The sequence below is a fragment of the Notechis scutatus genome, chromosome 3 (genome assembly GCF_049901735.1).
Source record: "Notechis scutatus isolate UNSWTSFEM ecotype Mainland chromosome 3, rNotScu1.2, whole genome shotgun sequence".
Lineage (NCBI taxonomy): Eukaryota > Metazoa > Chordata > Lepidosauria > Squamata > Elapidae > Notechis > Notechis scutatus.
The window spans coordinates 118,533,830-118,558,367 of record NC_142011.1 but is presented as its reverse complement, the minus strand read 5'-3'; the positions used below and the strand labels follow the sequence as shown (position 1 = coordinate 118,558,367).

The following is a 24,538-nucleotide window of genomic DNA, read 5'->3' as shown; positions in this document are numbered from 1 at the left end:
TGAATAAGACAATATTTAATCTAATAAGAGAGAAAGCTAAAATCAGGGGCATTCACAGGTGGTAGTGGGGGAATAAAAATGTCAAGATGGCAATTTCAGATATACAATCAATATCCTGCTTTGTTTTTTTATGTGTCTCACATGTGTGAGGCACATAAAAACTGGTGAGGCTTCAATTACACAGATGTGGTCACCATCTTGAGTTTTCTGACTCTTCTGTGGATACTCTGGAAGAAAATCTAAGTCAAACCACCGAAGAGAAAAAAAAGAGGACAGGCTAAATTTAACTTTCGGAACACAATGCAGAAGAAAGCCCCTTCCAGCATGCTGATAAGCTGATCTGGGACAATCTTATCTTTGATATTATGGGTAGTCCTTGACTACAACAGTTTGTTTAATGACTGTTCGAAGTTACATTACAACAGCACTGAAAAAAATGACAATTTTTTAGACTTACGACTGGCACATCAATCCCCATAGTCATCTCATTTACATTTGGACACTTGACAAGTGGTTCATATTTATGATGGTTGCCGTGTCCCAGGGTCACATGATCCCCTTTTGCGAACTTCTGACAAACAAATTCAATGGGGATGCTGGATTCACTTAACAACCATGTTACTAATTTAACAACAAACAACAAGTAATTCACTTAACAAACATGGCAAGAAAAGTCATAAAATAGGGTAAGATGCACTTACTTAACAAATTTCTCACTTAGCAGCATAAATTTTGGGTTCAATTGTGGTCGTAAGTCGAGGACTCCTATAGTTCCTGAACATGTTCATACAATTAGAGAATCATATAGATAATGACTCTAAGCCATTTAAGGATTTTAAGGTTAACCCTAACTAATCACTGTATAGAATCTGAAAAAGAATTGGCAACTAGTACTGGTCTTTCTACAGATAATGTGGAAAGGCATAATGTGATGTTGTTATCGTGCATTGATTAGCAACTAAACTGTAGCTTTTTACATCATTATAAGCATTCTCCAAGACTAGCCCCACCTGGAATATCTTGCAGTAGTCTAATCATTATACTAACGAGATAAAAGAGATAAAATAAAAAAGAGGAAAGAGGAAAGTGAAAAACAGGATTAATGAACAACCATTTAGTAAACAAGCAAGCTCTCTTGAAAAAACGTATACAAACAAAAAAACTTTTAAAACTTTTTTTCAACTGTAGCATGATTTTTAATGATAGGTTTATGCATAGTGCAAGAACGTCTTATGAGCAGAGAGCTATAGAGTCATCAGCAGCTGTGATGAGCATGCATATTTTTCAATATAGGGTTGCAGCAAATGTCATAAAGTCAAACAATACAAAACACCAACTGGGTACCATCTTGCCTATGAAGCTTCTAGAAGATTTTTGTAAAATGTGAAAGTTAAATTTAAAAAATCAATTTTAAAAACTGAGCTGCACAGATGTAATTCTCAATGCTAGCTATCAAATTTAAAACCCTTCATGACACAGGACCTGGCTGTCTGAGTGATCCCTTAATTCAAACTGCCTCTGCCCATTTGATACAATCAAGCAGAATGGATGAACTCAGAATCCTATATATTAAACAATGGCATCTAATGTTGCAGCATCTATTTTCTGAAACTATCACTCAAAAGGTTTGTATGGCTCCCATCCTTGTGAAGTTTAGAAACAATTTTTTTAATGTTCTTCTTCAAGACCTTAGTATAAGGTGATTGTCCTTTAGTTATATCAGTTATATTTGGTTTCTAATTGATATTGTCTCTTGTTGGCTGTGACTTTCTGTTCTGTTCTACAGAATCATCAAGGCATTATCTGAGATCAAAGCTGGATAAAAATAATAATTAACTAAAATAATTTGATAATTTTTTCTTAGAACATCAAACACTATGAGGTTTCTGGGTCTTACAAATCATTTGAGAGCCAAACTTTCATCAAAGTTCAAGCAATATCAAATTTTATATGTGTGATTTCATCATACCTAAGATCAAGCAAGATCTCAGAGGTAAGATAACAAGGAAGTTGCAAGATTTGCTGATTTTGAAAGATTTTGACCATTTAATATAATTTTGTTTACAATTTCTTGGGACTTGAATCACTGCAGGAAAATCTGATTATCACAAAATATTCATAAAATATACTTGAAAAGATTCTGTAATAATTATTAGAAAGGAAAGCATCTTTGGCTTCTTCTCAGTTGTACTGGGTTGATTTTTAAGAAAATGATTTTCTTAAAATTCAAAATGTACATATTTTTGTAGATTTGCAGCTAGAGTTTTTCATGTTGGAAAAATGTCTTGTTAAAACTCAGAACTGATTCCAGCACATTGAAATCACATTCGAAATCACAGAAGAAGAAATCCAGCATGTCAAATTTTACCTGACATCTGTTATTTGTATGCATTCCCAACAAATGGGCTTCTCCCACCTTAACAAGGAGCTAAAATGGTAATGTTATAATTTATAAGAGAGTATTTAGCAGAAGCTTACAGCTCCAAATAATTATTTTAATAGTGGGATGCTAACCAAAATCTACTTTTAAAAATGTTGTGTCCTAATTTTTTCAGTTCAGTGAGAAATAATGGAAAAACTAGTCACTTTCAGGAAAACAGAATAGCTGTAAGATCTTGCCTGACAAAAGCCAGTTTATTAATTGAAAAAAGTGCTGCATCTGAAGCTCCAGTTACAGAGAGCAGGGATTAACTCAACTAGAATATAAAAGATGAGCTTGTAGAAGAACCAGTATTGTCAGATTTATGGTGGGATTTATTATTCTTGTAGATCACTTCTAAATTTAACTAATTTTGAAACACAATTCTGCATTCACAAAATTCATCACCAAAGGGTTTAAACTTTGAACCTGATGAATACAATTCATGGCTAGATATGGCCTCTAATTTAAAAGATAATTTGCATGTCACAAAGAGGCGAATTAATTCCCAAGTGACAGCTGTTTCACTGAGTTCATTCTTGGCATTGGCTACCATGCTGGGGGAAACTAATCCAGTTATAAAAGGATTTTTTTAAGCGTACTTTAGCCTTGGAGTGAAGAACTTAGAAAAATGCAATAATGGTGTACTTAAAATGGACTATATTATTAACTAATTATATTTGTTTATTGTTTATTTGTTAGATAATGTAGGATAAATATCAGAGATATTGAATTTTAAGCCCAAGTAGACATGGATCACTTGGTCTGTCCACTGTACCTTTACATGTAGTATAATACTATATTAAATGTGCTCTTTATTGCAAGACTGTAAAATAATACAAAAATGTCTATTCCTATATTTTGTCCTAAAATGCTATAGTTAAATTTTAAAATCTTGGAAGAAAAATACAGGGTCTTCCATTTTGAATGGAAAGTAATGAATTATTAAAATGTTAAAGAGTTCTTAGTACTGGCACAGATGGCATTAGGATATATCTATAATAAATTTTGGAAGATGTATTATACTTGCTACAATTTCCTTCAGTATCTTGACATTCTGAGGTCAAATATATTATGTGAAGCCATAATATAGCTTTGGTTTAGGTATTGTCTGAATTACAGAATTCTGGAATTACAAAAATAATGTAATCCAACCCTCTGCAATATTCTGGAAAACCAGTTTAACAATCCTTGAGAAGTGGCTGTCCAACTTTAAAAAAATACACATCTAACTTTAGAAATGGAGAACCCACAACCTCTGTCAGTACCTAGGAAATCTAGGTAGTCGCAATTTATATCCAATCTGTTCTAGTTTCTGTGGAAAATAGTTTCTAACCATCTTCCCTGTAGAATCTTTTTATGTATACTGATATTATGCATCTTTTATATTTACTCCGGGCTGTATTTATTTACCAAAGTTAGACATTGCCCATTTCACTATCCAAGGGACTTAGCATGTCCTCTAAGGACATGTTCTCAAAGTGTTCCTTTGTTACCCTTTCCTGAGCATTTTCTAACTCCTAACTCAATATATTAGTAGAAATGTGGTAACCATCGTGTTTTAAAATTATAATCTAGAATCAGACTTCTAATCTAAGAACAAAAATAATTAAAACTCCAAGATTTTCACATAAATAAACAATATGAAAATTTGCATGATTTATTCTTTAATTCAGTAGAGCAAGACCTTTAGGGATGCCATTTAACATTATATGAATTCTGAAAAAAGTATTGCTATAAAACAAAACACATAATTTATGATTTAGCATTTGTGATTTAATATACAAGTCTTTCTTCATTTGACAGATGATGTGGAACTGCATGAATCTGTCTTAGAACAATCAAATATAAATTAAAACAAAAACAAAAAAATGACCATTTAGTGTAGAATTGTTAGTGTTCCATTTTCCAATGTTAGCATTTAAAAAAACCACACACACATTTTTTCAACATCGGGATAAAATGCATTTGTTTCCCTCTTACTGTATACCTTTATGCAGGTCACTTTCTCATTTTTTATGTTCCTCTGATTATATACTCTGATAATTTATGTAGATACTAACCATTTGATGTACGGCAAAAAAATAGTCAAGATTCTTAGGTACGTATGCAAATGATAAAGCCACTTTTCAAAGTGAGTTGGAAACATTAAGACTTAATGGTTTGTTCAAAGGAAGTGTTAGCTTTTCTTTATGCTCTAAAGTGGAGCAATAAAGAGGATTTCTGCTAGGGTTCTAGGAATCGAAATCAGTTTGCATGCATGTTCCCTAATTTACATTATCGCTAAAATATACTACTCAAGACTCCTTGAAGAAATAGTTTTTATCATTAGGGCAAATTCTGTAGGGTCAAAACTTCAAGAGGGTGTTGCATGATTGAAACCATGATCCCTGATCTCCCTTTTAACATTTGTTGCATATGTGGCATATGTAAAAAAGACACAGGGCTTTAACTGCACAAGTGTCACACTATTCTGATCCATCCCTGAAGATAACTCAGCATAATTAACTAATATGTCAAAAAAGAGATTTAATCACTATGTCAACTGAAGATTCATATATTTTTGCTTGGTAGTATGCTGACATTCATGTATTAAAAAACTTCCAATATATGTCGATTGAGGCTGCTGGATGCCTTTCCTCAAGCCACTGAGTCTGGAAACATCTCTTAGTTCAAACAGAGAAGGAAGAGAAAACTTGGACATAATAGAGTCCTACTAACCCTTCGGCATTCCAAAATAAAGAAAAAAATATGCACACATTATTCTCTCATCCAAGCGTCTACTACGAAAGGCAATCAAGCAACTATTTTTAAAAGCCAACAACAGGCAAAGTGCTGCCTACAACCAGCAATATACTACTAAAACAAAAATCTCTGCCCCCACCCTCTTTTCTTTACATATTACTTTAATTTTTTAAAAAATCAAGAACTGTCTGTCAGCAAAGCAAAACATTAGCTTCTACGGCATATTAATATTTTTGGACAGGCCTTAAGCAGCACAGTGAACAGGCAAGTCTCCTACAACAATAATTTTGTAGTACATTATAAGCCACATTTTAATTAAAATATGCCCCATATTAAGTGAAATATGCCCCAAATACCTGCATTATAATAGATTTCAAAAGCAAAATAAAACTTTATCTTACCTATAGAGATTTGAGATCAGCCCCTCCCTCCAGCGAGAACAAAGATTATTAAGAAGACGTTCATGTTGCCCAAATAAACATATGTAGTTGGAAACAGGAATAGGTGTCTTTGAAAAGCAAGTAATGGTTTCTATTTTGCTGTATTGGTTGACATGTATTCTGAAGTAAGTTCCCTTTACTGCATCTCCTGTTATGATTGCCATCCCCTATAATAAATTGAGAAAAATGTTGGGACAACAGGCAAAGTTAGTTCACATATCAATCTACTCACCCCAGGAAGAAAACAAGGAAGGTTGGGAGATAGCTTGGTTACTACAAAAATACTTTATATCAATGCCTTGCAACAGGATTTCTAGATATACCACAAAGACATTATTATTAGCAGCAATATGTAAATGTTATATCAATTTAAATGTTATATCAATTTCTTTACAGGAAAAGACTCTGAGGCAGTTGAAGTCTTCTAAGCAGAACTGGTTGGTACTTATATATTTAATAGTGATCAGGGGTAGGATTCAAATTTTTTTAACAACCGGTTCTGCCGGCGTGGCTTGGTGGGTGTGGCTAGGTGATCATGTGACTGGGTGGATGTGGCTAGGTGGTAATGTGACTAGGTGGGTCAAAAGAGAGAAACTTACTTTAACAATGCTCTATGAACAGGGGGTTGGACTAGATGACCTCCAAAGTCCCTTCCAGCCCTGGATTGTTGTGCTGTTTCAAAGCATCCTCTGAAGCTGCGTCTAGTGCCAGGGTTTGTGGTCCTTCCTTTCTCTCCTTTTTCTCTCCCTCCCTCCCTCCCTCTATCCATCCGTCCATCAATCCATCCATCCATATCTCATTCACTTTCCCTTCCCTTCCCTCTTTCTCCCTTCTCTCCCTCTTTCTTTCTTTCTCCATTCCCTCCCTCCCTCCCTCCCTCTCTCCCTCCCTCTCTCTCTCTCTTTCTTTTTCTTTCTTTCTTTCTCTCTCTTTCTTTTTCCCTTCCCTCCATTTCTTTCTCCCTTTCCTCCCTTTTCCTTTCTCTTTCTTTCCTTCTTCGCACCCCCAGTGCCCAGTTTTGGGCATAATAAGCCTCCCTGGAGCCTCCTGGAAGCCAAAATGGGATGGGGGAGCATGCCGCACCCTCCCACACCCCTTGGACCTAGCAAGCCTATCTGGAGCCTCAGGAAAGCCAAAACGGGGCATGGGGGGGCATGCTACCTCCCCCGTGTCCCGTTTTGGGCTAGCAAGCTTCCCTGCACTTACCTAGGAGCCAGAATCAGGCATATGGGGACTCCTAGGAGGGGCGGGGCAGGGAGGGCAGGGCCAGCTGGTCTTTGGAACTACTGGTTCGCTGAACTGAATGGAAAATTAACATCCGGTTTGCCTGAACCAGCCCAAACTGCCTGAATTCCACCACTGATAGTGATGCATAAAAAAGGCAATGAAGAACATACCATATACATGTGTGTGTGTTTGTTTTAAGGTGCTTGTTAATATTGTTAGCAAAAAAGGAGGCAATCTTTGCATTTAATTAATATACTAGAGGAACGAAAGTACTGTAATGATTTTGTGACAGTCAGAATGCTATTACACCTCATGTTGCATTTTGACAAATTTGTCTGATTCATATAGGAGGCTTATTATATGTCCATAAGTTTCCTAGAAAAGAAAAAAATATTCTCAAGATACTTGTAATTCAAACCTCCACTATTTATTACTTAGGGAGTACTTACGTAATCAGGTTGTGATTCTTGTACATCCAAGCGAGCAGGAATCCCAGGTTTAAAAATATGCACATAATTATATTTTCCAGGTAGAATGCCACCTGTGAAAAAGAATGTTATCAAGACATATAAATTATATGAAATCAGTAAATTTGTTAATCATTAGGCCTTCAAAGTACTTTATTTTTTAAAACCAATCCAGGATGACTGGAAGAATAGATGAATTTTTGTTGCATTCAGTTCCTAGTGCCTGGAGGCTTTTAGCACCTTTTCTAAGTAATCTCTACCTGTTTAATCCTGACAGCCAGAAAATGTGTTCTAATGGTCCCCTCTACCAGGAGGTGCAGCATGGTAGAAGAGATCAGATATCAGGGTTTAGTGGCAGCTCCCCTCCTGTGAAACAGCTGACCCCCTGAGAATGGCCCTCAAACTCAATGACTTCTGGAAGCAGGTAAATATTTTCCTGTTTCTATATGTGTTTCCTATTTTTGTTGCAGTTTATTTACTGAAGGTTTACAGTGTAATTTTATTTCATTGTTATTTTAATATTTGTAACCCTCCTAGAGTTCCTGAGGAATTTGCTGGAGAGGAGTTGGTGTGGAAGATGTCTTCTACATGGTGTTTTTTGGGTGTTTGGCTGGCTTTCATGACCAATGAGCTAGTCAGGGCAGAACTCTATGTCATTGAGGGAGAAGCTGAGGAGGGCGGCTCTTACTAACTCAATAAACTTTTGGGAAGTCCTGAAAATATTCCAAGATCCCTGAGGCTTCTTCAGGTCACACAGAGTTTGGAAAAGATCCAATTTGTGAGACCACATAGCTGTGGAAGAAGTTGCTCAATTATATTGACGCTATCAAAACCCGAGTACCTGGATGCTATGGAGATTTGTGCCAAGTGACTGTGGCTATTTCCAGATATGGAGATATTTCCTTCTGACCTTGGTTGGGGTAGCACTCAGGCCTTTGGCAAGGAAGGAACCTCTCATTTCATCATATTTGCAATCTTTTATGTTCCATTGATTTCATTGTATTTTCTTTGTTACGAGTGGCAAGACATACAAGATTCATAAATTCATAAATTACAATGGTTCATTATGAAAAGATTCATAAATTACAATGGTTCATTGTGCAGTCAGTGAGATGCTCAGACTGTATTTGGCATTTTTATCCACCTATCAAGTCCTTCCCAAGGTCCTGGGTTAGGCAGGTGTTGATTTTTGATGGTGTTGAAGTTATAATTGCAAGGATGTAAGTTGTTTCGAATAAAAGCTTTTGTCAGCCTCAAGAGATATTCATCCCTAACTATCAAGATATCTTCACCCCTAATTATTGCTTATTTGTTGCTATGCTCTTTACCTCTCTTCGGCTGTCATGAAACGGTGGGAGGGGGAATCTTGAGGGGAAGAAGGCAGGAGGTGTTTTGCATTCCTTTGCTGGGTTAAGAAAGGGAGGGGGATTCTTTGTTTTAACTTTTCATTTCTTCACTAGCCTCTGTCCTTTTTTCTGCGCAACTGCGAACTTTTATCAAAATATGTCAAGGTCACTGACAGTAGCCTCATCATCACCTAGAGATGACCACATGATCCTATTCAGAAGTTTTAATTGGAAGAATCATTTGATCTCTGGAGGGGGAGCAATTCTATCCCTTTGTATATGCATTTTACCCGCCAATATTTCAGTTTGAATTGATTCTGTTGCTACCATTCAATTTCCAGTAAAAGAATAATTCTGCTTCCTCTACACCATGGAGTCTGAGTATTTCTTTCTTGGGATTTAGAAGGAGCACAGTCTGACAGCTTTTGCAATTGACTGATAGTGATTTTGTCAGTGCTGATGGTTTTCAAGTGAGGTTCCAGTTACTTTGGGTTTGCACCCAAGGCACCTATTACTATTGGTATTACCTTTGCTTTCTTTTGCCATAATTGTTCTATTTCTATTTGTAGACCATTGTATTTTGTTTTCTTCTCTAGTTCTCTTCTGCTGTCTCCAGGTACTGCCACATCCACTGTAGATTTCATCTTTTTTTTAAACAATTATTAAGTTTGGGTGGTTATATGGCAGGTACCTGTCTCTTTAAATTCTAAAGTCCCAGAGCATTGTTATTATAAATACTCAAATAAATCAGCAAACAGAACAGGAAAAATAATTATTTTGCCAATGGGTAATAATGTTATCTTTCTGAATTTGATATATTATGAATTGATTTTTTTTACTTCAAAATATTTTTGATATATCAAGGTGAAATTTATAGAAATGCAAGATTATTAAAAACAGATGTATTTGGCTCACCTTGAATTTTGCATCCCTTGTACATAGGAATGAGTCTATCTAAATCTTCTGGAGGTTCAAAAATTGGCTCTAGAGTTGGATCAAAAAGATTCAGCATGGTTGCAGCAAGCTGAAAACCAACCTCTTTTGAGTTGAAATTGCTGTGTGTCCATTCATTAGCATAGTATATATTGGAAAATTTGGTTAAAGGACCTGCAGCCCTGATGCTCACATCATTAGTGTGGAAGTTGGTATCAATCACAAGCCTCCCATCATAGACAAGGCATGCATCGTTAACTGCTTTGAAAGTCTCATAATCCACTCTTCTTTTGGTAAAGTTAAAGAATGCCTAAAACAAATTGAAAGAAATAAAGTAAAGAATATTTTAGTAACTTTCTAGTCACTCATAGATAAGTTCTTAATTAAATAATTAAGTTTAGTTTTTAGAATGTTTCATGTTCAAAGCAGATAGGTATCCTCCCTATATCAGTATAATGCAGGCACTTTCCAGTAGGTAGATCATAAACAAAGTATATTGCTTGCATGGGATAAAACAGGGCTTTGGGTGCATTTGCAGCATACTAGACAAAATATACTAAACTTACCGTTAGTGAATTTTCCATTAGCAAAGCGCTGTATATTGTGTGGAGTGTTGGTATAATTAAGACTAGTAACCTAAACTATTTATTCCATCAATTAATGAAAGCCTCAACTGACCAAACCCATAATGAGTGAAAAAGATAAAGATGAGCTGATGACAACCATGACAATGGAAGATTGTGACATAAAGAGTAAATATTTAACAGCAGGAAGTAATAAATGGAAATTGAAGAAAAAAGTTTAGTTGTGAAAGATGTAATAGATAAGCAATATAATCTTGTGGAGCGGAGCTGATGAATATATTTATGGAAGAGAAGGTATATGTGTAATTACAAATGAGAAGGTTAAAATATATTTCAGAAAGTATGACCTGGTTGTTGGTTCAAATGAAAAAACAAATACAAGTACAGGTGGTCTGCGATTTACGACCACAATTGAGCCCAAAATTTTTGTTGGTAAGTGACACATTTTTAAGTTGTCCCATTTTACAATCTTTCTTGCCACAAATGTTTAGTAACACACAATAAGTGAATCTGGCTTCCCAATTGACTTTGCACATGATCGCAACATGAACCCAGGACACAGCAAACATCATAAATATGAATTGGATGCCAAGCATCTGAATTTTGATCACATGACCATGGGGATTCTGCAAAAGTGTGAAAAATGGTCATAACTCACTTTTTTAGTGTCACTGTAACTTCAAACAGCCACTAAATGAACTATTTTAAGTTGAGGACTACCTGTACCATAATTGGACTAGCAGCTCCATCACTAAGCAATGCTATTGTTAAGAAAGACATCATGTGACCATGATGGACTTGTGACTTTGCTTCTGCCTCAGTTCTTAAGCAAGACATCACATGATCACTACTTCAGATTTTATTGTTGGTTCCTACGTTGACTCTGCTTATAGAAAGCAGGGTTTAAACTGCAAATTATAATCATGTGACTGTAGGATACCAGGATGGTTGTAAATGCCTGTCAATTACAAAGTGCCCAAATGTCAATTATGACACCATGGGAACACTGAGATGTTTGTAAGTGTGAGGATCTGCTGTAACTTCAAACAGTTGCTAAACAGGACAATTGCTAAGCAAGGACTACGTGTAATTTATCATGCAATTTTATCATAGATACATTATATGCAGGGATAGGATTCTACCAGTTCGCACCTATTCACTAGAACCGGTTAACATTCTAAGCAGTTCGGAGAACCGGTTGTTAGAAGAAATTACTGGCCTAATCCTGTTAGGAAGGCAGGAAGGAAACATTCTGATGTTGCTTACAGAAACTGCCTCTCCATTAACCCTTATTACATTCTTGGCAGGACTAGACTTCCTGTCTCAGGAACTTCTCTGGAGTTTTTTCCCCCCTCCTTTGCTGGTACTTTGCTTGTGTGGAGTGACCATTGAAAAAGTGACTTATGACCATTTTTCACACTTACGACTGTTGCAGTATGTTGTTTCAATATGTCTATTCATATGTACACATGGAAAAAGAATCAATATAAAGCTAAGAACCCAACTGATGTTATTGTTTAATTATGAATGATTAGTGAAAGATGCAAGGGTGATGGCAGGTTTTGAATGTGAGATGAGCCATTTTTGATAGTGTCAAAAATGGAATTTAAGAAAAAAAGACATTGAAGAAAGTATAGATATTGCAGGAAAAGTATGTCTTGATATAGAAATAGTAGGTTAACCTCCCAATTTATCAAATGGAAAAAAGGATATAAGAAAAAATGTAAGAAGATGCAAAAAAAGATGATGTAGTACTCCAATCCTATTTGGTGAAAATAGTTTAGAGTTCTGGGCATAAGTATCCTCTGGATAGGATTAACATGTTTCCCAATGAGCTTAGTTCTTTTATCAGCGAAGGATAGATTCTGATCCTATCAGCAAAATTAGCTTTATTAAGACTCTCTCCTTTCTACCGGCTTTTCTTTGGTTATGAGCAAGCCAGATTCTTTTTTTAAAAAGACATCTTTTCTAAAATCTCTATTTAATAATCTCTGAAGCTTATCATGGGCATCTTGGAGCTCTGAAAGGTAGAACATTCTTTTTCAGAATTCTTATATCCCAATGAGTTTGGGCACATTGAATCTATAGAATATATTGTTCCTTATTGCTTATTTTCTTAGATTTCCAGTACCCTTGCCATATTGATCAATTTCATGAATTTTTACTTTTCTAATTTAATCTTCCTATAACATGTGTATATTTTGCACTGCAAAATAGATTTTTTTTTTAGGAGGACCTGTCCCGAAGCTGGTCTTTCAGATCTTCCAATATTGCACCCATTGTTGCTGAACATCCCCTTTTCTTTCCTTCCACCTTTCCCAGCACTACAGACTACTCCAGAAAACAAGGCTTTTGCATAATGTATCCAAACTATAATAAGTTGAGGCTGGACATTGTGCTTCAGGGTTGATTTATTTGATAATCTATTTATTTATTTATCTGGCTATCAAAACACCAAAGTTCAAAAGAAGCAATAATCTTTCTATCCTGCTTCTTCAAACAGTTACCTCTATAAAGCAGAAAACAGAGAAACCCATTATCTGCATAATTTGATCTTTGTAGGTATAGACACATGCTGAATATATTTTCCATGGCCTTAATGGCTGCTCAACCAAGCACTAGTTTGCAGTATATTTCTTGACTGCTGGCTTCTGTACTGTTGATTCTAATTAGCAGACAGATGATCATCTATCTAGTTAGATAGCTATCAGTTGAGCTATCTGCCTCTTCAGTATCTCCATGATGTTTCTTTCTCCAGTTTTAAAACCATGCTCATTTTCTTCCAGTTCAGCTTTCTTTTGTATATACTTCACATATAGGTTGACTGACTGACTGACTGACTGACTGAATCAATCAATGTATGTCTATATTTTACAGCTTTATCTTATTCATTTGCCAACATAATGCCAGTCAGTTTTGTCATGTCCTGTCTATACTATGGCTCCCTGATCTGCATATAGGTTTCACATGAAGACAATGAAATGTTCTGGGATTCCCATTTTTCCAAGCACATTCCACAAGTGGACACGATTGATATGACTGAAGGCCTTTCTATAATTAATGAGTTGTATGTATTCATTTATTTTGGCTAATCTTTGGTTTTCTTAATTATCCAGTATGCATCAGTTCCTCAGCCTTTTCTAAAACCAGATTGCATATCTGGCATCTCTATTTTCCTGTTGGGTGAACCTAAGGATTATTTTGCTGCCATGAAAAAAAAATGATACTGTTTTTTTGAAAGACTAAAAACCTTTTATGGACTTTCTGTAGAAAGTAGGAAATATTGAATTGATGATTTAGGGATTGGGGGAATAAAAAGGGTTAAAAGGAAAGGGGAAGGGAATTACAAAGTATGAGAAAAAAAGAGGAAGGAAAAAGAATAGGATGGAAACTACTTGATAGAAAGCAGGGTCTTCTCTTTTTATCTTTTTTCCATTTTTATAGTTTTTATTGTATTTAAAAATGCTATTTTTTCTTTAAAAAAAAAAGAACATCTGGCATCTTCCTTTCCAAATAGCGTTTGCTAGTATGTGAATTTAGGGATAGGTATGATAGCTTCTTTATTTGGTGCTGAGATGTGAATTTCTTCCAATTTATTTCCCACTGTCTGGATTTGCTGGCATAATTTGGTTAGAACCAACACTCATCCTGATTCTACTGCTTGCCATATTTTTCTGTCTATTATTACCTAGCTGTCCAGCCTGGTTACAACCATAGTATAGATATTATTTCATTTTCTTGTACAACCACCAGCCAATTGTAGCCCCCAGCTCATTGTGGAGGAACAGGAGGTGAGGAGCATTCTGAGGGCTGTGGACCCTAGAGAGGCTGCCAGTTCTGACGGTATCTCTGGCCGAGTGCTTAAAGACTGTGCTGATCAGTTGGCTGGAATCTTTACCGGGATCTTCAATTGGTCTTTATCCCAGTCCACTATTCCATCTTGCTTGAAGGCTTCCACCATTGTTCTGCTGTCAAAGAAGTTCCCTATCAATAACCTCAGCAATTACAGACCAGTGGCACTTACTCCTATCATCATGAAGTGCTTTGAGAAATTGGTCTGCCAACACATCTTTTCTGGTCTTCCGCATACATTTGATAAACACCAGGTTTGCATGCAGAAAAACTAGATCTACAGAGGACGCTATAGCCATCACTCTTCACACTGCTCTGACTCATCTAGAACATCGGGGGAGCTATGTGAGGATGCTTTTTGTGGATTTTAGTCCTGCGTTTAACACAATTCTTCCACATAGATTAATGTCTAAACTTCTGGACCTTGGGCTTTCTAATTCAATCTGCCTTTGGATTATGGATTTCCTGTCTGGCCACTCACAGAGGGTCAGATTAGGTAATCATACCTCTTCAGCCCTTATTCTTAACACTGGTACACCACAGGGTTGCATGTTGAGTCCCTTACTCTATACTCTTTATGTGCATGACTGCATTCCCACTCATGCTAGTAATACTATTGCTAAATTTGCAGATGATACAACAGTGGTGGGACTTATCTCTGGGGGGGATGAGTCTGCCTACCGAGATGAGGTAGACCGGTTGCTTTCGTGGTGTGGAGACAATAACTTGGTCCTCAACACCAATAAGACCAAGGATCTTATAGTGGATTATAGAAGGAACAGATCAGACATCCAGCCCTTGCTTATCAATGGAAACTGAGTGGAACAAGTGGCCAGTTTTAAGTTTCTGAGTGTTACCCTAAAAGAGGACCTGACCTGGGGTGCCCACATTGCAGCCCTGCTCAAAAGGGCCCAGCAGAGATTATACTACCTGAGGCTTCTCAGAAAACAACAACTGAATGAAAAACTGCTGGTGACTTCCTACCACTGCACCATAGAGAGCATTTTAACATACTGCACCTCTGTATGGTTTGCCAACTGCACAGTGGCAGATAGGAAAGCACTCCAGAGGGTTAACATCATTACTCAGAGGATCACTGGTTGCCCTCTCCCCTCTTTGGAAGAGCTTTATAGCTCCCACTGCCTTAAGAAAGTTCAAAACATTCTCAAAGATCCATCTCATCATGGGAACCCCTTTTTTGAACTATTACCATCTGGCAGACAGTACAGAATAATAAAAACAAGGACAAATAGACTGAAAAACAGCTTCTATCCCAGGGCAGTAGCTCTTTTGAATTCTGCTGTATAGTGCAGTGTTGGTGTGGTGTCTGGGGTTTTCAGTTCAATGTGTGAAGGGTGAAGGGTGTGTGTTTGTGTTTATTTTCATGGTTATGGCCATGATGTGCCCTGAAGATAGTGTTTGATTTCGTTGTACGAGGTGCAATGACAATAAAAAAGTAAACTAGTAAAGTAAACTAGTAAAAATTCTTGTAAGTAGTGAATATTATTTAAGCTATTTTGGATATTTATTTATTTATTACATTTATATGCCACCCTGACTCTGACATGTCCTTAGCTGTCTCTCAGCTCATAACCCAGCACATAAATCATGCTATATTTTCCATCCATATAGTTTTCTTAGTAAAACACAGGAATGGTTTAGCATTGCCTATTCCTGCGTGGTATGAAATAATGCCCTTGCCGTTGTTAATAAATTGATCGTATGCTGCTGCCATCTTCCTATATTGCTGCTGTCCTATATAGAGACTGCTTATTTTATCCAGGTGATTGGGATGACATTTACCCCTTGGGTGATGTGTTGAAAATATGTATTCTTGTTTGCTCACCCTCTCACCATGATAAAACAATGCAAAAGGACTTTGTGGGTGGAGGATGAAATAATCTGCTAGGTTTTTTAAAAATTGGGTTTGGTATACATCATCTGCACAAAATTATTGGAAAATGTATGTATGAAAGATAGAATACTTTTTTCAGATTTCTCCCAAACGCCAAAGTATAATTTTGTTCTATAAGACAAAACTAGCTTATTCTGTAAGATTGAGCAAATCAATACAGTTATGCTTAAAACTTAAAACATAGGATAATCAGATTAAAATATGATTCGTGCCTGAGGTTCAAACTAGGTTTCAGCCTAGCAAGATCCAAAAGCAGAATTGTAGAATTCAATTTATGTTCAATTTATATATATCTATATATATATATCAAATGCAGCAAAGGTACATACTTACAGAACATTGCAACTGAAATGGCTTTGTATTTGTTGTGAAAGATGCACATGTGATTGGGTCTGGGTAATTGCCATCATTCCACTGAGCCAATAGACTATCATGGTGTTCAGTTACACCAGACCTGGACAGTGCTTTCTTGATAGCTCTTTCTATTGCGTTGTTATTGAGAGAAGTAATATTAGAATTCGAGGGAGGGTGTACAAGGTGTATACAATAGCCACTAATTCCCAATGATAAAAGGGATTCTATGGTGGTGTACACATCAATTGTATTCCCATAGACAATAATATTCCCTGGAGAAAGCAAAAGAAAAAAAAATTAGAATAAACCACATTAATATAATTAATATGCTAAAGCTGAGGTGATCTGTGACCTCCTTGTTGCTCTGATGCTATGATGTAAACAGAATTACCTAACAACAACAACTAAAATAATTTACTAAAGAATCTGCAGAATATATTCCATAAATAGGAAACACTTTGCATCAAAGCAGGGAAACTTCATATCTTTTTTTGAGACCCAGTGGGAAAGAAGAAAGGGAAAAAGTACCATCTTTTATCATATCCCTTTATCTAACCCCCCACTGTTTTTGTTTATAAGATTTTCAAATAAAAGCAATAAAATGTTTAAATATGATGGGAAATTAGAAAGAAGAAAAGGAAAAACATTGCCACCAGAATTCTCTTACTCTACAACTAGAAAACTTATTTATCCCTCTTCCATCTGTTCTCTGTTAAATGTAATGAAACCAACAAAATAGAGATACCAGAACATAAGATATTAGTGGCCTTCTGCAGCAATTTTCACTAATTTAACCCCATAAATGTTGGGCTGCAATTCTCATCTTCTCTATCCTGTGTGGTGGGCATCAAAGTTATTGCAAATGAAATCTAAAGAAACTGAAATTTGGTAAATACTGTACTGTAAAGTGAGCTTTCTCTCAACACAGTTGTTTATTATATAGTATTATATATTACTTCCTTCCACAGTGGCCTGCCTGGTTCTTACAATCAGGATAGGATTGTTAGAGAACCCATATACCCACTTCATGCTCTTTTCTGTTGTGCCTCTCTGGGAGGGGGTTTCTATAGCAGGATTACTAGATTCTGCAACAGCTTTGTTCCTTATGCCATCCATCTTGTAAACTCGCAGGATTATTATTTTTTTTGCCATGTATACATCCCAATTAGACTGTGATGTTTCTTTGCATCATATATGTGTATGTATGTGGGTATATGCCTAATGGTTATCTTTTGAGAGTTGAATGCAACAAAATTTCATTTTAAAGTATGTTGATTAGTGTACTTTTAAAGTGACAATAAAGTTTTTATTCTATCCTATCCTCTATATCGAAATGATTCTCTAATGTACTGCTATCTTGAGGAGGGATGACAACGAACTTTTCAATTAATGGTAAAAATCCAATCAATTTCTAAACAATGGACAGACAATACATTCACAAATTTGGAAACTGGCATACTTATAATCCATGGAAATGTTAAAACCAGAAAAGCGCATGTTTGTTAATTTGAAAAAGATTTGGAAACTTTGAAGAGAATTATTGCTACTGAATTAAGATTTTAGAAGAAAAAGATCTCATGTAATGTATTACAAATCTACAAACTGTACTAATTAAAATACATGGACAACTCAGTAGAAATAATTAAAAACAATCTACTGTGGATACTGAGCAGCAGAAATCTTTATTTAATTACATGGAAGACTGCATTCAGGAAATCCTCCCCTATGTCTTCCTCTATAACCAATACATTATAATACCAGAGACCAGCTTTTACATCTTTCAAGACAAACTACCAAATTGAAATATCATGTATGTAAAGTTACGTTTTATCTAGAACCCCATTTACAAAAAATCTTTTTTTTTTGCCTCTTCTTGGACATGAGATCAAAAGATTTACAATAGCTTTTGCCACCATGGATCTTTATAGGATTTGCATTTCTCTGTTGATTAACAGTTATAGTGTTAGCTATTAAAAAGGGACAAGTTGCAGCAAACTAGAATTATATGTTCTTAGAACATTATTTTTCAAGAAATACATATTCTATCAAATTAAACTTCTTTTTGAGACCTAGGATTGGGAATGGACAAACCAATATTAATTGATATTCAAATAAAGCATATAGGTAGCTAAAAGCAATCTAAAACTCATGTGGTATATCAACACTAGAACTTGAAAGATTCATTATTTTTGTGATGACAAAGATAGCTATTGTCATTATTGCTTAGCTCATTAAGAATATTACTGAAATAATTCAAAGCTTTTTAAAAAATTATATTCTACAAACTACCAGTATATAATTTATGCTGAAGATTGCACTTCAATTTAGGTCTGTCAGAAGATTTTCGATAGCTTATATTTGCATTTGTTCTGCCTTGGTGGATCAGTTTAGGGATTCTTCAATGTGTTCTACTGCAATCTCAGACCATGCTTTAGTGACTACAACTGGGAAATTTAATAATTATAAATCAGCCAACACTATGTGGTACAAATAAACCTTGTTTATTGACAGCCTTGGACAGCAACAATTCACAATTATGATAGTGATGAAAAAATAACTTTTGATCTTTGTAGTTATAGACAAAGAATTGGAATATCCAACATTTTTAATGGGTTCATGAGTTAAGAAATGTAAAGCACACTTTTTATAATTTATAATTTAAATTAATTCATCAAAAATAATATGTTGTATTGGACACTCAAAAATATTTAAAAATGGATCAGGATATAAGTTTCCTATCTATTTTTCAAAATGTCTTTTGTCCTAAAAATAAGATGAAGAAATATTTATACAGCCTGGATTTAATAATAAGTTTAAGGGTTGAATTCATTTTATGTGCCTGGTTATTATATCAATCTTTCCGCCTTTGTTAATTAGTTTCCCTTTATCAAATTTTTAATTATTATAAAATATCTAGGGACTTTTTTTGTTCAATGAAGCAATCAGTATCTTTTTTCTTGTTGGCATTTTGCATGTCAACATAAATTTTAAAAATAATTAAATTAAAGCTGCATTCAAATTACTGTAATTTATAAGTTTGTACAACACAACAACCATAAATTTTGGGTAAGATGACACAGCAGTCTTTGGTTTAGTGTATATGTAAACACAGCCTTTCTTCATCACCTAAATTTAGGGGGTTGTTAGGTGGATTGTATGAAGGGAACAAATGTACATTCTGTAAAGTTTATACTTGTGTGCACATGTACAGTACATGCACACAAGCACACACACAAAGGATGTGCACATAGCACTGCTCACTGAATGCTTACTATCAAGTCAAAATAAAAAGATAGAGCAGTTTCCCTGAATAATATGGCCTGCAAAATGTTCTTTATGTTTCTTCCCCTACAGAATGCATTCTGCCTCTCAGGTCCCAAAGGGGCAGATCTAACAGAATAAGTCATTAGTAAATGGGACTGAATTGACCGGATTTGTCAATGCAGGAGCAGTCTTTTCCCAAGATTAATCAAATGAACTAAACTGAGAAACGAGACAGATTGAAAAGGCATCTTTTCTGCAATTGCAGATAAGAGCAGGAAATTCTACACAGTATCATATCCCATCATTTGCTCCATAAAAGGTAAGACTTGGTTCCCCAAATAAAAGACATATCTGTACAAGTAAATCTATTTATCACGTTTGCAATAAACAAAGCAAGGTATAAAAAGGATTCTGTTTATACCCATTCACAAAAACCAACATACAACCACGTCATTATGAATGGGCCTATGAAATGATATTGTAAATCCACATTGGAACTCCATTGGAGGAGTGAATTAATACACACTCAATGCTATTTCTGGCATGGAAATAAGGGAGCGCAAAAGAAAAAGGGCTAAGAATGAGCAGCTGTTAGCAGCCAGTTCTGGAGCCGGTTTCAAAAGAAACAATTATAGATAGTCTGTGACTTTTGACTACAATTGAGCCAAACATTTCTGTTGCTACGTAACGTGACTTATTTGTTAAGTAAGTTTTACCCCATTTTACAACCTTTCTTGCCACAGTTGTTAAGTAAATCACTGCAGTTGTTAAGTTAGTCACACTGTTATTAAATGAATCTGGCTTTCCTACCGACTTTGCTCAGTTACAAAATGCGATCACAGGATCCCGGGACAAACCAACCGTCATAAATATGAATCAGATGCCAAGCATCTGAATTTTATTATATGACCATGGGGGTGCTGCAATATTTGCAAGTGTGAAAAACAGTCTAATTGCCTAATTCCAGGTCAGAAGATACTACTCCCTCCTCCAATTGTACCAATAGTCACTGACAGAAAACCAATTTGTGCTGTTGACAAAAATAACACTTCTGAGGTAGACAGATGCAATCAGTGGCACCTACAACCTCAGAAAACACAAGCTGAATACAAGGTTCAGGTTATGTTTTATATCCATTTTATATACACATTTTACTCCATGTGTCATAAATAAGTAATAAATTATTTGGGGAAATGAAGGCAATAAATTTAACTAAAATGAATTCATTCTTTGCATACAGGTCTTCTGCCATCCGTTCATGCATATATTTTCTAATTCCCAGATTATCAGCTATTAGCAGCAGAAATTCACTGATTCCCATAAGGCAGCACATGTGATAATTAGCTGCTTTGGAGAAATTGATTAAAAATAGAAAAGTAGAAAGCTAAAGAAAATTTATACTGCTCATCTTAGGATACATATCGATTTTACAGAAGACAATGTTGAAAAAGCACTACGCAATCTAAAACCATCTCTATCTATTGGACCTGATGGAATATAAAAAAATGTCATCACACATCCACCCACAAAAAGATCTTGACTATGTATAGAAGGTCAACAAAGGCACTCAATCTCAAAAAATGCCTGTCTTACAGGCAAAAACGACAGCTGAATAGCAAGATCTTTGAGCCAAGCTCAAAGACCTTGGAAACCCTCTATGACTAGTGGAGCCCCTGCAACTACACCAAAAAGCTAGGTCCTAATCCACTCTGGTAAACACACGGCACACATCAACCAATAAACCACGCCAACCCTAACCACACGCCAGCCCCCACCCCCGACCCTGGCGTACCCCACCCCCCACCACCACAAGCCCACCCACCTGTAGTTTCTTCAAACCCCAAACCTACAGCACCTCCTAGTGGGCAAATAGCCACCGCCCTGTCCTTTGTTTCTTTTTTTTTTTTCTTAAATCTCATTCCATATCTATATGCTGAAAAATGAAGCAGATCTATTTCTTGCTTTGAATATTTTTGTAATCCCATTCCATTTCGGGGTACTGCAAATATAGGTAGATTTACAGAACCCAAGCCAAATATAGAAGCTGCCTTGGTAAATCAGGTACATGCAACTTAATGAAAGGGTGCATTTGTATCCATATAAACATAACATGCATTAGCCAACTGTAGTACCTTTTACAGTAGGGGTGTCAAACTCAAGGCCCGTGGAGTGCTTAGATCTGGACCACGAGGCCACCCTAGAAATAGTGAAGGGCCATCCCATAATGCCTCTTCCAAGTGAAAAGGGAGCTCAGGGGAGCCTCACACGCCCCCCAACTCCATTTTCACTGGCAGAGGGCTGTAGGAGGCCGTCACGGGCAAAAACAGACATTGAGCTGGCCATGCCCACCCTGGCCATGCCCACTCCAACACCGAGGTCAAACACAACCCTGATGCGGCCCTCAATGAAACTGAGTTTGACACCCATGTTTTACAGTATGCAGATAGTTCTACACTGAATGCCCAAAGGTCCAATTTTCTTTTATTTTCAGCTTTTTCAGTCTAAAAAAACCTTATGTGTAGTTCCAAAACATATTTAATGATATTACTTTCTCATATGTTAATTAAGAATCCCAGACTTTGTGCTTAGGTCTTTCATTTCAGTTAATCTAATTTCATAAATTAATTATAGGTAATTCTTATTTTCAATCTTTGTTCCAGGCAAGAAATATAAATGTCTCAAAAACTGACAGTAAATTGTAAATTAATCTGGACAATAAATGAAACAGTTTGCAAGGATTAATTAAGCTATAATTATATGCTAGCAATGAAGATACAACTTGCCAAGAAATACATAAGCCTCTGCTATTTTCATGTATTAGAACTGGCAACACTGTTACCTGTGGAATCAATCACTTTTTCTTTTAGCCACTTCATTGCTGCTAATGCATCTTCATCATCAGAAATAATAAAAAGATTGGAGGGCACTACTCCTGTGTATCTTTGTCGATAGTTTGTTGATACCTCTCTGTTGGTTAATAATTTTTTGATATCTGCATCACTAGGACATGGGACCTATATTTACAAATAAATAAATAAATATTATTCACTATAAAATTCTAATTTTCTCACAGATACCACTATTTATTAAAATATATTCTGCTTCAGCAATTCACATTTTTAGAATAAATGAGCTATAAAATTACTAAGCAAGCACTAACTCAGCAGCCAATGCACAGAGAGGAAATGTGCTACATCTGCCTGAGGGAATAAACATATTTTAATTACACAGAAATATTGATGTTATAGGTAGCTTGACAAATGAATCTTGAGGTCTTGAGATTACAGGCAAAATACAGATTTTATTTTAACAGATGTCACTGTTGTGTTCACTCACCTAAGCTCCAAATATTGAGACAAATCGAGAAAAACCCATATTTATTTATTTATTTATTTATTTATTTATTTATTTGATTTGCCAATTGTTTACAAGATAATAAGTATAAGTGTATACATAGTTGTGAATACATGAAATGGGTACATATAAGAAAAATAAAGAATAAGAGAAACAATAGGACAGGGACGGTAGGCACGTTGGTGTGCTTATACACGCCCCCTACAGACCTCTTAGGAAAGGGGTGAGGTCACCCCTTTCCTAATTGAAGACATTTAAATTATACAAATTAGTCTTACACTTATTTTTAGTGATACTCTAAACTTGTCTCATCTCAAGAATGAAAACTAAAATTTGAAAGGTTATTGGAGACTTAGCCTTTCTTCACCTAGGATCTACGATAAAAAGTATGGAGAACAATTGAACTTTTGGTATCATTTTGAGTTTCCTTTACATATCTCTTCCCTTTGCAAGAGAATTAAGTGATTTCTTTTATTCAGTAGCATTATAGAAAAAATATTCCTCTATTTATTATAATTTCTTCTCTACTCCCTTCATTTCCCCAACTTCTCTGTTTTCTTCTCCATTTTCTGCTATTTTTTCTTTTTCCCTTATTTTATCTCACTTCTTACTCTCTTTGGGTAATTTATTTATTTTTATTTTTATTTATTTGATTTGTCAATCGCTTACAAGATAATAGGTATAAGTATAAGGATAGTTATGAATACATGAAATGGATACATATAAGAAAAATAAAAAGAAACAATAGGACAGGGATGGTAGGCATGTTGGTGTGCTTATGCACGCCCCCTACAGACTTAGGAATGGGGTGAGGTCAATAGTAGACAGTCTAAGGTTAAAGTTTTTGGGGTTTGGGGAAGAAACCACAGAGTCAGGTAGAGTATTCCAGACATTGACCACTCTGTTGCTGAAGTCGTATTTCCTACAATCAAGTTTGGTGCGGTTTACCTTGAGTTTGTATCTATTGTGTGCTCTTGTATTGTTATATATAGCTGAAGTATTTATTGACAGGTAAGACATTGCAATGTATGATTTTATATACTATACTTAGATCGGACCGAAGGCGGTGTAGTTCTAGGTTTTCTAGGTCTACAATTTCAAGTCTGGTGGCATAAGGTATGCTGCAATGAGTAAAGGAGTGGAGAACTCTTCTTGTGAAATATTTCTGGACTTTCTCAACTGTGTTAATATTAGATACATAATGTGGGTTCCAGACTGATGAGCTGTCTTCAAGTATTGGTCTAGCAAATGTTTTGTATGCTCTAGTTAGTAGTGTGATATTACCAGAGAAAAAGCTAATTGCACCAAAGCACTTTAAAAATGCAACTTATGCATTGAAAGTTTGAGGAGTCTTTTATTAAACTATTGCAAATGGATGTTGTCAAGCCCCTGCTGAATTATTTCCAGAGAAGCAGTGTCCACCATCTGCTGAGATGAAGCAAAATAAAAATAAAACAAAACTGCTGGCAAAAACTAACATTTTCTATCCAGTTCTTTGGAACAACTTCTGCTTGAAGACATTTCAGGTACTGAAAAATTGCAAGGGTTGAATAAAAAATAATGCATTCAGTGTTCTTAGTTGGTAATATTGATGCACTAGGAGCTTTGTCATGTTTTTTTAGCATTTGTTATTGTGTT

The 24,538-nt window shown here is 35.7% G+C and overlaps 1 protein-coding gene across 1 annotated transcript in view; it reads right to left on the bottom strand.

The window, feature by feature from the left end:
• CFAP61 (cilia and flagella associated protein 61) overlaps window positions 1–24,538 on the bottom strand; it is a 142,406-nt gene that overhangs the window by 28,705 nt on the left and 89,163 nt on the right. Inside the window, exons 21-25 of the mRNA XM_087961089.1 lie at window positions 22,386–22,560; window positions 16,262–16,554; window positions 9,560–9,887; window positions 7,281–7,372; window positions 5,566–5,771 (exon numbers count right to left, since the gene is read on the bottom strand). Of these exons, the coding sequence (XP_087817215.1) occupies window positions 5,566–5,771; window positions 7,281–7,372; window positions 9,560–9,887; window positions 16,262–16,554; window positions 22,386–22,560 (1,094 nt within the window). The remainder of the gene's footprint in view (window positions 1–5,565; window positions 5,772–7,280; window positions 7,373–9,559; window positions 9,888–16,261; window positions 16,555–22,385; window positions 22,561–24,538) is intronic.